Source organism: Aptenodytes patagonicus, chromosome 3, assembly GCF_965638725.1.
Source record: "Aptenodytes patagonicus chromosome 3, bAptPat1.pri.cur, whole genome shotgun sequence".
Classification (NCBI taxonomy): domain Eukaryota; kingdom Metazoa; phylum Chordata; class Aves; order Sphenisciformes; family Spheniscidae; genus Aptenodytes; species Aptenodytes patagonicus.
This window is the reverse complement of record NC_134951.1, coordinates 91,952,293-91,966,988: the sequence shown is the minus strand read 5'-3', so window position 1 is coordinate 91,966,988 and position 14,696 is coordinate 91,952,293. Positions and strand designations below refer to the sequence as shown.

Sequence of the window (14,696 nt, the reverse complement as noted above, 5' to 3'; positions counted from 1 at the left end):
TTTTACAGTAGTCACGTTGCAGGGTCTTTAGACACAGTAAGACACAATTAGTTATAACTGGAATAGCAATACTCAAGCGAATGGATGAACCATTCGTGGGGCGTGGGTTGCAGGGTGGCTTACTGAAGCAGGTAAGAAATGGCAGCAGTAACCTGTGAGCCACCCTTTTGAGGTTAGTGAGAAAGCTCAGCTGAAAACAAATCTTCTCTGTAAGTGCTTGCATAAGCAGGGCCTCTTTCTCAAACAAGAGCAAAGCAAGAAGATTTATTTCTCCATCTTCAAATGTCTGACTAGTTTGTACAAAGTTAGGTGACTTTTTATTTGTAAAGCAGCAGAAGACAATCATTATTCAGTCACGGTATCAGTACTCGTTCATTCAGTCATTCCTACAATATGAGAGTTGAAAGTGCAATCTCCATGTGTAGAGGCTGACCGCGTGAGAAGGTGTCAGTGGATGGACCCCTGTATTTATGCAGCCCCCTTTGCAAGGCAAGGCATATGATTTATGTAGCCTCAGTTGTCCCGTGGATAAAGGCGTCCTTAGTTAATACGAGGCAGTTTTTGTGAATTAGTGAATGTGGCTGGGAGTCAGGGACCTTGAGATCCACAGGCAGGTGAAGCTTCAACTTCACGGGGCTGAATTCAGCCCTGCATTTGCCTGCGGAGGCAAAAACTGCTGCTGGCTGTTGTTTGCCACTGGCATCTTTGAGAGCACGCCAGCAGGCGCTTATGGGCAAGTACTGTGTCAGAGCTGGATTGCTGATTAGAACTGCTGAGTGAATTAAGATGTATAATAATTTTTAAAGCAAAACTATCTTTGCCTATATTCTATTGGGGCCTGCGTATTGTAACACCTTTGAGCAACCGGTGGTAGAAATTAAGCACCATTGGCCTTGGCTGGTATTTTGCCAGGTCCTTTCCTCCATACTCTTTCCACAACCAAACTGTTAATAAATGCTCGTTAAGAAGCAAGTTATCTGTTTGAACTTGTTTTTTGAATACATTATCTCCTGTAGTTTTGGCTTCTATTTTATTTCTCTTTACTTAATTCAGTCATTTTATAGTTTTTGTTACTTTACCTTCTCCTGCTTCTTATTTTCTTTGTTAAAAATCATGGACAGGTAACTGGTGGGTTGGCAATGTAGTTTGGAGAAACAGATTTGGAGTTCTAAGTTTTGTCCTAAGGGTTAATTTTCACATATTTGTTTTCAATGTCTTACACAAACTGAATGATTGATTTAAATGATCCGTCAAGTGGTAATAGCTCAATAGACTGTTCAATGCGGTGCTATCACAGTGAGTATGAAATGTCAAAAAAGTAATAACAATGAAGTTTAAGAAAAGTAGGTGCTTCATTCGTGGTTAAGAAGAGCCTTGCCAATGAAAAGGGGCATCTGTTTCAGCTTCACTGAGGAGGTGATGTTACTGACTGTTTATGGGAAAACACTTGGACTCAGTTTGGAAAGACTGGCCACAAAGGCTAGATCATGATTCAAACTTTCAAAATGTTTTGCATTTTCATTAGGATGAGGTCAATATTAAAAAAAAAAGTGGAAGTATTTGGTATTTGAAAGCTTGATATTTGAAATTCTTGTTAGATGACCTAAAGGTTACAATTTTATAATTTCACACAGCTGATGTATATTTGAGATGAATGGCCAAGAGTAGCACAGCATGTAAAATATTTTAAAAATACATTTTAATTGTAACTTAAAAAGGAAGTAATGGAACAAATTACTCTTTTCTGTCATAACATGTAAAAAAGAGAATTATTTCCACATTTGTTGGTGAAAAAAGGTATGAGTTTACTTTTTTTGTTCTCATATGGCTCTCATAACAAGAGCTAACAATGAAACCTTACCTAGTGTGATTTTGTAATTTTTGTTTTAAATTCTTATTGTATCATGAACGGATCCTTAGGGTGAAATGTCTTGGTTTTAGGAATCACTTTATGGTTTTACCTCATTCTATTCAGGAAAATATAACAATTTAAAGGTAAAATTTTCATAGGCAGTCAAATCAGATGAGAGACAAGTCCTAGATGAAAGGAAAATGTGCTCTTAAATAATCATAGCCAGAATATTGAATTTTAAAGGTCTTAATTCATCAGGGAAGAATGTATTTTGGCATGTAGGTTTTTGGCATTATGCTTGGGTAAAAACACTATGAACATAAGGAGGTGAGTCAGTGTCAAAATGCAAAATGTGAGGAGAAATGCAACAGTAGATTTGAATAACCTTGTGCTTTGTGGTTCATATTTCTAATCCAATTTTGCACTTTCTTTAGTTCTGTGGTGTTTTTAAGAGCGCTTTGAGGTATAAATTTAGAGTTTTCATTGGAGGTGGAGGTGAGGAATTTTCTAGGATCCACTAGTATTGTTGTGACCAAAAATTAGTATGTTCTTTCCTGTCACCCTGGGTTTTGTCAGGTGTAGTAGAAATGCCAGCTGCTCCTTGTTGCTTGCTGAAATCACTGTTTAACTAGCTGGTTTGCTTGTCTTGGGTATATGTAAAGATCTGGTTTGCATAAAACAAAAAAAAAGCTCAAAGAAAGGAGTATGAAAACTGTAGATAAAGATTTGCTGAGAGTGAATCTGCATATCAGAAAAATATAGCATGAGGCACTAGGAGAGTGTTGTGAATCAAAGGGGTGTTTTGTAAATCTGTAGTTAGTTTTGTAAAGCGAGCACAGCCATCTCAGCCATCTTCCTTGCTTGAAATATATAATGCAACACCATTGTAATTTTCTCAGACTGTAGTGAATGTTGGGTCTTTGAAATGTAGAGATCGTGTCTGTTCTTAAAGTTTCTGAAATCATGAGTCTGGGTGATGAAAACAATTGAATTGCCTTAAAAACTGTAAGGTAAAGAAAATGAAATTAAAGCATATTGGTATGCATCAGCTTTCCAGGGTACACTACTGGTATTTGTTTTCCTGGTCTTGCATATATGAGGGAAGATGGTACAACTTTTCCTATAACAAAATTTTGATACTTGTTGGTAGGCAAAAGTGTCACTTTCAGATGAAAGAATACATGGTTATGGCAGTCACTTTGTAAATGGCAGTATATCATTTGAATCCTGGGAAAACACAGACATTTTTGATAAATGCAAAGTTTCAGTGCCTTTCAAGCTATCTCAAGCTAGGGAAAAAAAGTGAAACAAAATTGCATGTTACTTTTTAAAACGTTTGCTCAGCTTTCAAGTTTGACTGGTCAGGCTATTTAATGATATGACATCTACTGTCTGTTTTTTTTAAAACTTCTGTCTTTTTATTTTGGTATTTAATGTGAACTTGAGACATTTGTGGTGAAGAGCTTAGGTTAAGAATTAAGCAACCCAAAGTTTGCAGATGTTTAATGGCAAGGATTTGTTTTGTCTGAAATGTAGAGAATTTTAACCACATGGAGTTAGATCACCCAATTTCAATGCCCATAGAAATGTTAATTCTAGTTCAACTTGTGAACTTTCTTGCTACCTAATTGTTGTTTTGTGTAACAACTCATCTGATGCCACTGAAGTCACTGCCAATTTACATTGATATAAGTGCAAATTTTGTGTTCTTATTTGTGTTACAAGCTTCAAAAAAACACGTGGAGTGTAAACAAGGACAAATGAACAGGGAGAGGATCATCTTGTTTCAAGCTTATTTGTATAAAAGTATATCCTTTATCAATTAATACTTGCTAAAATCACATTTCTGAGAAGTCAACAGATTCTGTCCCTGGCTGTTAGATTTAGTTCATCTTGTAGAGGTGGGGAAAGTCCTGTTCATCACAGAAATGCTCTTAGGAGGTTTCTTTGCTGGTGAGTTTGTGGAAGGGCAAAGGTGAAGGAGTGAGGAGAAAATTCTTTCGCTAACACAAGTATTTCCTGTAGACAGCAATTACATACAGGTCTGTGAACTTCAGTTAGCTACCCACAAGCATTTGAACTGTGAGCTCAGCATAGTGTTTGTCTAACCTTCCTTTATTTCTGTATTTCCAAGATACCTGGTAGAGATTTTTCAAAATGAAATACTTCTTTTTTTCTTTACGAGTGAAAGATCAAGTAATGCAATTATTTGACCATTTTCTCACCAATTCACAGCCTGTATACCATAACAGAGTTCATTAAGTAGGAAGCATACATAGGAGTTTGGCTTTTTCCTGACTTTTTCTGCAAGCTATGATTCTAACTGTGCTATTAAAAGCTACTCTATATGTACCTATTTTACAGTTCTTTTGTCAACTCATTGTTTGATGTCACATTGACTAGGAGTTCTCTGTTTGAGCTTAATTTATGATCTTATTTTGGAGTGAATCATTCTATTTTCTTTACTCTCTGGCTCTTACTCAAATGAAAGTGTAGCTTAATGCTGCCTTCAAGTATTGTGTTTTTTTTCCTAACTAGTAATAGCATATAGTAGCGATACAGAAAACCTGTGTAATGGCTACTACTAATCTGGTACAATAAAGAAAAATGCTATTTCAAAGGAAAATCTATTCTATTCACTTGTAGGTAGAACAATATACTGGAAGTTATTATCTGTTCTGTTGAAGTAATGGCACTTCTGGTAAGGAATCCTGATGGATGGGATGGTGACCTTCTCTCTACTAGTTTCTGGGGTACAGGTATTGTGGGTGCTGTAAGGCTTGTTCCCATGTAACCGCCCAAAATATGTCCATGGCTCCTTCTCTTGGGAAAACAAAACAGGTATTTTCTACTAGTACTTTCAAAAGTCACAAAGGAATCCAAACAAAATGTGAAAGGGAGTTTCCTCTTACTCGGTACCAACTATCCAGGCTCTTCTGAACGGAGCATGTTGTAGCATCCAGAGCCTCTTCAAGCAAAATCCCCCACTCTGGCCTTCCAATGGGAAATGCAGCTCTGTGATGCTCTGGTTTAGATCCTGGGTGCCAAATGCACCCTCTGGGTGCAAGGGAGTAGAGCAGGATTATTTCTTTTTCCCTGACTTAACTCCCTGTCACTTCCCAATATGGTCAAATACAGCACACAATGCTAGCAAATTGTCTTTGGTATTGTTAGAAGTCATTGACTGGCTGTGGTTTATCATCAAATAGGATTGTTCAAGAATGTTGGACTAGCATTATGGGAATGAGAAAACAAGTGGCATCAGCATGAAAGCTATGCCTCGCAGTAACTAGAAGCGTATGTACTGTGTTGAGACTAAACATGTCCAATGTTACGGAATTCCAAAAATTAAATTATTTCAACTGTTTCCTGATCAGACCAATGTTTGAAATAGCCCAAAAAATAGAGATGTAGAGAAAAAAAAAAATACTGGCTGGAAACCCTTGGGGTGTTGATTTTTCAGAGACACTTAAGAATGCACACATCCTATGGAAATCCAAGAACTCCTTGAATACTGAGAACTTGAGTTATACAGGCCTTAAAATTACTGCTTTAGCTTTAATTTGTTCTATGCATCACATCTTTACTTTAAATGTAATACTGTTCTATTTTGTCCTGAGAAGGAAATGGAGTTTGACTTATATTTTCTGCCTTATCGTATCCTGCTATTTTCTGATATGGTCATATTCACCCTTCTGTGTCAGTGCACACACTCACAGCGCAATCAGTTTTCCTTTTCAGTCAGAAAGGGGTCTAGAACTGTGGTCTGGATTTAACCATCTCTTCAGTGCCTTTAATAGGCAGTTACCTTTTTTCCCTCAAAGACCTCTTATTAAGGCAATCAGCTGGGTATTTCAGTGTTTCAGGATTAAATACATAGTGGGCTTTTTGTTTCACAGTTTTACTTTGTCCTGTTAAACTTCTAATTGGCACCTGGACTTAATATATTTGATAAATATCAGCTGGTACTCCACTCTTTTTCCCTGGCCATGGGCAGCTCTAGCCTGTCTCGTGCAGAACACCTCCTATGGTGCAGTAGCATCAGTCATCGTATCTGACACCACTGTTCATATGCTGTCTGTGGAAGGAAGGAGTAAGGGTGAGTTCAAAAGCATTTTGCAGGCATATGCTAATCAAGTGCTAAAAAACTTTAAAAGGATGGTATTTTATTTATGAAATTCTACATTGGCATTTTGTGAACAGCTCATATAATTTTCAAATTATACTTTTGCATGTAATTTAAATGACCTGCTCTCAGCAGATGTTTGATCTGCCAACTATCTGGAAGAACATAGTGCATGTTTCCTATTGCCTTACTTATTGATTTCCAAGGGCCTTTAATGGGGAGAAAGGGGTTTAGACTGCTGACGGTGATGGATTTACAAAAGTGTTTGTCTGGCCTACTGAGTTTTAGAAGTAGTAATGTCACCCAGTTTGAATGATAGGAATAAGTTGAAAAATAAATTATGTCTAAATAACTTAAATCCTTTTTTTAATTATGTTTTTGCTTTAATGGTTTGATAAAAAGAACAATGCTTATTCCTTTTTATAAAACTGTATGTCAAAAGAAAAGTAATAGTAGTTTATCTATAGGGAAAGGGCATAAGAAAAATGGAAGGAACTGGCAGTGATATCAGTATTCTTTTGGGCCTCGATGTGCAAACATTACAAGAGCCTGAGATTTTGTCTGGTTAATATAAAACAAAGTAGGCTGTAGTTAGCCTTGCTTTGCAGTGATCATGGACACATACAGGTTTACAGTGTCGTATGCTGGCATGAGTGGTTTCTGTGTATTTTTTTCACCATACTAAGAAAAAAAAGGTCTTAGGTTCCGTTCTAAAATTCCCCAGTCATCTCTGTTTTAGGTTGTAACTCAAGTAGCAAAGTGAGACTAGAGCTGGTCCAAAAAACACATGCTACTTATGCAAAAATTATTAGAAAAAATATGTGTTTTTTCTCAAAAAAAAAAATGCTTCCCATGTTTCTAAATTAATCAAGAATAATGTTTTTGTTGCCCTTTTCAGAAGAATTTTCAAAATCAAACCTTTTATTTATGTTTGTTTAAGTTTTTAAGATTTAAAAATACTCATTTTATGCCATCACATTTTGGAAGAGACGTTTCATTTTTTTTCTACTCTTTTTAAAATTTCCTCCTCTTCAAACATTCTCAACTTTTGTGCTTTCAGAAATTTCCTGGTGGAAACAATTTTAAAGAAGTGGTATGAAAAAAGTTTCCCCCAGATTTTTATCTTCCCCCACTTCCCCCCCCCCCCCCCCCCGTAGAAAAGATACTGTTGGGCAATAGTTAAAGAGTGAAAAAGAGAAGAGGAAAGAGAGGCAAAATCCACTAAGCCCAATAGACCAAATCCAAAGACTTATGGTTGACGAACTTCAAGAGGTAAATATACTTGAAAGTCTAGCTCAACAAGCACCTCCAGAAGGAATAACAATTATATTGCATCTGTGAGAATAAAGTCGGAAACCCTGAAACATTTAGGCTAGGTTTCATCTCACCTAACTTAGGCTGCCTAGCAGTTATGAGTCTGGTACGAGGAAATCATCTGGGTAATGGAAGGAGATGACAGATAGTAATTTATTCCACCTGTATTATTAGCTGAAGTTATACAAGATTAATTCATCAATGTTTTGCTTTTGCCTATGTAATTTTCATACCAGAAACCATAGCTGAATCTCAACCTAATTTTTCATATTAAGCCCAACATTTATTTTTTGAATATACCATTACAAAGCAGATAAACAGCTATCTGTAACAAAATAGGCAAGACGAATACAAAGTCAGTTAACCACTCCTGGATGCCCATGAAGTTTGATCTCATTCAATAAACAAGCAGTTTATTTTCAATAGGTGGGCATGCAGTGGCTGTTGAAATCAAGTTAATAACTCTGCCCCATTTCACAGGAGTGGCGTTACCAGTAGGAAAATGAGGATGAAGAGAAGGATGTCATGCCTCTACTCCACTCCAATTAATAATGCCAAATGCTGCAAGCATGCTGTAATATGACCCATTAGTGGCTTTGCAGCTCCCTCTCTCCAGTTCTGCTCCAGAAATAGGTGCACTTCAGTTCTGTTCCAAAAAGCAGGAATAATAATAGTATTTGCAGAGCTGGGTAAAAGCTAGAATTTCACCAAAGGGAACATGAGACTTGCTGACTGTTGTCAGAGGAGTGAAAAGGTTAGGACAGGTTGCACAAAACTTTTAATGGGAGTTCTACAAAACTTCAAGATATTTCATTTTACCCAGAGAGTGCAATATTTTTGCATGTTTCAGGCTTTACCTTTTCAAGTCTCAGGTTTGTAACTACATCTTGCACACACTTAAAAAAAAAGTGCCCATAGCAAACATAACATTTGTCCTAGTAATGATGCTTTGAAATTCTTAGTAATCAAATAAATTTAGCTGCATAGCTAAATATTTTTATTTGAAAGATTGGAGAAGTATGTGTGGGGTTAAGAAGAGAGGAGGTAATTTGCCATGACCTATTTTCATTCCATTCCAATCAAAATTGCACCACTTAGCTGAGTACTAAAAAGGGATGCCTGAAGCACACTTGCATTAAATCATCTGTTAATGTCAGGCCAAATTTCTGGTCTACTGCCTTCTAGGTGGTGACAGCCCTCTGCAAGGGATACCTGTGTTCTCCACGCTCGTCAGAAACTTTTATATGCTAGGATAGCAAAAAATGCCTGAAATACTGATAGTTGATGTGAAGAAAGATCTCCAAAGACATAAGATGAAGAACTAAGAAAACAGTTGGAAATACACATCTTTGCTGTAACTAGCTCTGAAGTAATGGTAGTCTCTAATTCAGCCAAAACATTGATGTTTTGGCACAAGAGATTAATAGGATGAATTGTTCTTGAAGTAAAATGAAATATTTGCAAATTCAGTCATAGTGTGAAAGAAATGTAACTTCTCCAAATTTCGTGGTATTGCAGCAAAATTTGGCTTCTGAGCAAGTATCGCAAACAGTTAACTACTTGTCCCCTTTCCTTAGTCTGAAAATCTAAATAACATAAAGCTTTCCCAAAGCCGTTCTAATATGTTTTGATTTCTGTCTGGAACAAAACACCAAAGAATTTTTTTTTCCTCAGTTTAATTTGATCTTTCTGATGTCTCTTTCATCTAGTTTTAGTTCTGTGGCTTCTGTGGAAGCCAGTAGGTAGGTCCCGAGTACGATGCAACATAGAATTGGATTCAAAGTTCCTGATTTAGTAAAACATGCAAGCATGTATATATATATATATATAAGCCGCAAAGGTCTAGTTTGTGAATGTGCCTTGTAACAGGGCTCCTTTCAGCACAGTATTCTGTCTTCCTCTCCAATACCCCATCCAGCGGACAGAGCTGAGGTTTCAGAGCGAGAGGCTCTGCCTGCGTGGGAAGCCTGGGTGTCATGGGCTGTGGCCATGAGCAGCTGAGTGAAATACACTCCAAACAGGGACTTGACAGGTCTGTCATTGCTGTGGCATACCGTGCATTTACAGTTTAGCACTGTCGCTGTGTTTAGCACTCTTGCTCTAGCACTCCATGTGCCAAATGAAGTCATTAGCAGATTTGAGATCTATCAACCATCTGTGCCTGGTATCTGTTCATCCTCGAGTGGGAAAGAGCTATCAGTGCAGACCTATAGTGGGATGTAGTGGTGCTAGAAGGTCTCTGGGATATGTCTTGGCCATTTGAATTAGTGTGCCCCTTGCAGACCATTTACTGCCCACCCCTTCCTCCTGGGTAATGTTTGAGTCTCTTGAGAAGCCTGTTAACATGACAACTGGTTACAGCATCTTTCGTTAAATATTTGCCAATGACCAGGAATACCCAGCCAGCTTTGGCGTGAATGAGAAACTTAATAATCCATGAAGGTTTTCTTAATATCTTTAATTTACATTACATTGGGTTCATAAATTAGGGAAAAGAAGTGTTAGTTATGGCTTTCTTCCTGGTGGTGGGTTAGAATACACCAGCTGTGACACACCATTTACAGAGATGTCTGGAGTCATTGTAAATCAAAGCTGAAAATTATATTGACCCTATCAGTGCAATATACCCTTTGGTAGTCCTTCTTGTGAGGGTTTCTTAGGCGTGTTATAAGAGCTGCCTCACTGTGTTGCAGGAACATACAGGAACATGTGGAAACAAAATGATTGACTATTAGTCCTAGTGTTTGTAATTTGATCTGTGCAGCAAGTGTTGCCCATAATGATTTGTTTTCTTTCCCTTACTCCCTTATTGGCATTTTTCATTGTCTTAGTGTCTGAAATTCCAAATCTGGAATGTCCTGCTATCAAGTCTGAGTCTGCTTTATTTAGCCCAAATGCAAATACATAGTATAAAGCAATATGAATGAGGTCTGAACTGAAAGCAAATTCAACTCAGTATGTTGCCAAACTGAAGCCTTCATACCCTGTCAAATGCAAACACCGAAATAAATCTTCATGGCTGTCCACTAGACTGTGGGTCTGGCACAGACAGAGATTGCTCAGACAGTAGCTCCAGATGTCTTGAGAACAGAGACCTTCTTACGGGGTTTACAGAGTTTTCATATGTCACTCAGAGAGGAAATAAAATTTAACAGATTGTGGTAATTTTTGTTTGCTGATAAAGTATGCCTGAGAATAATGGTCAGTCAGTAAAGTTGGTTTACCCTCTGTGTGTTTACCAGTCTGGGAAAGATTGTCTTCTACTTGGGGTACCTTGCTGAGTATAGGTACCTCTCTAAAACATGTGCAGTCTCTCAAAAGAACAAATCCTTTTATTTAATTCAATCAGTTTATATAATATTGTTTGTTGTTTGAAATAGCAGTTCCTTTTAAATAATCTTGTGGGATTTATTGCCATGGAGCCAACTCAAACACTGAGAATTGATTCTTTAAATTGTTAGTGAACTGCATGGCCAGTCGGGCTATGATGAGCTCTAGGATACTCCGAAGAAAGTTTTGCATTGCAGAGGTTTGAAAAGTCTGTGACTCTCCCCTAAGAATCTTCCCTCAGTTCTCATGCTGGGAGATGTGTTATTTCAGAAATGTTAGAAATGGCAAGGAATTCGACTTTACAACTTTGAAGTTCTGAACTATGTGGGCATTTTTCCTTATTTCTGGGTATAACAAACTGTGAGTACTCTGTTCTGTCTCCGTATGTGGATATGCAGTTTTAGTGCTGTGTAGCTGGATAGAGAGGAATTCTTAGAGGAATCAGAAGGGGCAAGCTGAACAACAGCACAAATTAAATGCACTGAGATAAATGATTCTGCAGGAGTTAAGTTGACAAGGACTGTGCCTTTGTAAGGAAGAACCCATTTCTTGAAGCACCAGATTGCTGAGAATTGTTTATTCTTTCTTATTTTAAAATCTGGGATCACACAGAACCTGATTGTAGTATAAGGAATAAGGTGGGTCAGTTAAGGCAGAAAAAAGACAATGCAAGGTGACTGTGAGACCTGAAAGAAATACTGTGATGCATGAGAAAGATGTTTCTTGTTTTGCCTTGGGTTTTTTTCCCTAGAAATGGAGTTAGTTAACTTCCAGTCCCAGTAGGTTTTGGTCCGTAAACGATTGCCTCAGGAACAAGCAGCTTACCTGTGCTCTCCTGCAGCAGTGTTAGATACTCTAGATTTAGCTGTTATTTGAGCTACGTCTGTGAATCCTGGGAAGCGAGGAAAATGGATATTTCTTCAGGTGTTCTGTGAAAGAAATGCCTTCTTCCTTTTGTTTCTTGGGAGGTGTGGTCTACAACATCAACTCTTGTGGTGGACTTTTGGATTGAAATGACAGAACTTGCCTTGGTAGGACTGATCTTTAACTTTGAGATTTAAAACCTCTTAAAAGTTTATGTAAATAGAAATTTAGAGTAGATTCAGTAGATTCTTAGAGACTTTGTAACAAATCTAAAAGAAAACAAAAAAACAACCCCATCCTCAGTTGACAGACTATGGAGATTTCATATTTGATACCTGTTACCAGCTGCTAACTGTCCGTGAAGGATTGTCATTATATCAGAATTTCTCACACCATAAATGATGAGATCTTCCTCCCATCACCACCATCTCAATTCCTCTCTCTCCACTTGCTGAGGACAGAAAGCAGCTGTAACAAAGGTTACTATCTGTAGTACACTTTATATGTGCATCACTGTTTTTTTCATACCCGAGTTTAAAAGGGAGGAAAGATTGTCTCCCAGGAGGTTAATCAAACCTCAGAGCACCTGAAACTTCTTATGCCTCTGGCATAGGATTGTGCTCAAAATCACGTAGCTCAAAATTCATGGGACCAGTTAGGCTTCTGCCTGTGTTTACGTACTTAAATACATTTTTAGATCTGACCCTGTATACTTCGGATTCCCAGTCTCATATTTGAAACTGCAAATAATTAGAAATTAGGTAGTGTTTCACTACCTCGCTGGGATATTGAGATGCAACTGCATACTGTGAAAATATCTAAACCAGAGAGGTTAAAAAGTGCCTCATGGTGAACTACTCTTGAAAGAAGCTCTTGAGGTCTGAATCTGAGAGCATCCATTCATCTCACATTTTTCTTCACATATATCCTGGTATAAAAAGCTAATTTACGTTTATGAAAAGGAAAAAGTAAAACTATTGCTACTTCTGTGTGTAAAACTTTTCACGTAATAGAATACATACCTTTAATAGAAAATGATGAAACAGTCTCTATAACTCTACAGTGATCAAAATTCAATATTGTTAATATAAACAGTTTTAGGGTAATAATAGGAGATTTGCAAGGAAGAGGGATTCATTTAGTTCTAAGAGATGTTGACCTCTGCTACTTCATAATCCGTTAGAGAGCGCTAAGGTCCACAAAAGCTGGCTTTCTTTCTCTTTTACCTGGAAGGCATTATTTTTTCAATAAATACCAGAATCAAGTCAATATTTTTAGAACCAGGATAATTGCCACTTTAAATGGACTAATCTTTGCTCAGAAGTTGTCTGACACTTTATATCCAATGCCAGCAGGAAAGAAAATTAAGATGTATGCTTTTGGTAATTGATCAGGAACATTTGAATGGGTTACATAAATAATAGACTAATCAAAGTATTGTCTAACCATTTAAAAAACACATGCCCTACTGCACGTACATTTATTTAAATTAACATTGCTGTCAGAATTTATGAGAAATTTTGAAAGAGGATTTCATTTTCACCTTATGGTTAATGCTCTCATAAATAATAATTTGTCAATTTATATGATGAGATATACTATTAAATTGTTCAGTGTACCTCTTTAAAATAGAGGTGTGCATTTACTGTTCTGGGCAATTACTCTATGGATAAAACTGCAACTTTCAAATCTTATTTTCACGTCTGCCAAATCCTACTCTAACTCATTTTCTGTTCTAACGAGAATTAATGATATTAATAATCTAATGTTATGCAGAAGACACCTAGGACTTTTCTTGCATATGCAGTATCATGCAGTGTTTTTCTACATAAAATATTTTATTAGTATGTCATTGATAACTGACCAACAGATTATCTAAAAAATAAATTAAAAAACAAAACAAAAAAAAAAACAACCCCCCAAAAACCCCCAGCTGTTCCAAAAAAAAGCAGATAATTTAAAAATACATTAGGAATTGGGTTCTGGTTCTTGTTTAAGCCCATGAAAATGATACTTGCTAATTATTTACAAAGTGCTGATCTATCTTGGTGTTGAACACCAAGAAACTTCAGTCTGATAGTTTGGGGTAGGGCTATATCTACTTGCAAGCAAATTCCATTCTTCTCCACTCTTTTCTAAAACCACTTTAGCTTTGTATGATTGTATGAGGGAAGAACATGCTATCAAGCTGAATATTTGAGATTAAATGAAAGGTTATGTTTCTCTTGAATGGCAATTTGAACATGCTTTTTTTGTGGGATCTTTTACATGGAAACCAAAATACCCATAACGTGAAAGATACACTATTGCAGAGTCTTTGTATTTATTTATGCCCATATCAGGTTGCCACAGTCAAGACTGCTATTTACTTCAAAACTGTCCCATATATATTCTTTGGGCTCCACTGGTACTCATTAAAAGGTGCTGTGACAGCCTGGGATCAGCAGAGTCCCTGCACGGAAACGGCCACTCTTTTAATCAGCAGACACTGTCATCTGCTATGTTGTCTCTGGGCTGAGCTTCTCAGACTCTGTGTAGGGTGGCTTTTTTTTTTCCCCCCTCTGGACAGGAAAGTAGGGCCTCTGCATGTGTTTAACCCCACATTTTTGCAGGATACTAATATTTCTGGTTTTAATTGACTGCAGTTTTACAGGAGAGTGTGTCCCAGATGTGATTGCTCTAAAATGAAAGAGCACCAGTGTTGGGCTTGAATGTTTCCCATCCAATTACCAATTGCCCCTTCATTTTATTTTGAAAGTTTTTTTCACTTGAGTATGGGTTTTCCAAATGATTCTGGTAATCCTGGATTTTTTCCCTTGTTTTTACAGGTGACCTGTAACTGTTTCACCATCAGTAATGGAGAGATGCAGGATGTTGGTGTTGGCCTGTATCCCAGGTACTGTGGACACTGTTTCATTCACAGGCAAAACGTATGTTAGGGGTTTTTTTTTCCTTTTTTCCTAGGTAGCTGTAAGGGCCATCAAAGCAGCAGGTAACATGTCTAAATGAGAAACTGGGAAATGCAAATAAATTAAAGAAGAATAAAAAATATGATCAAGTTGAAAACATTCTTAATACTCCTGATTACAGAGTTAAAACAGTTTAAATAAGATACATCTTTATATTTCATTTTTATGGAGGTAGTAGCCTTTTCTAAGTAAGAATAAATGCAGACATCAAAAATGTGTGACTGGGACTACTAAAAGGAAA

General features: G+C 37.1%; 1 protein-coding gene across 2 annotated transcripts in view; it reads left to right on the top strand.

Annotated features, from left to right (window-relative positions):
* Nucleotides 1-14,696, top strand: part of SMYD3 (SET and MYND domain containing 3) — a 438,073-nt gene that overhangs the window by 335,615 nt on the left and 87,762 nt on the right. For both annotated transcript variants that reach the window (XM_076334228.1, XM_076334229.1), the window contains exon 6: nt 14,315-14,382. In XM_076334228.1, the coding sequence (XP_076190343.1) occupies nt 14,315-14,382 (68 nt within the window). The remainder of the gene's footprint in view (nt 1-14,314; nt 14,383-14,696) is intronic.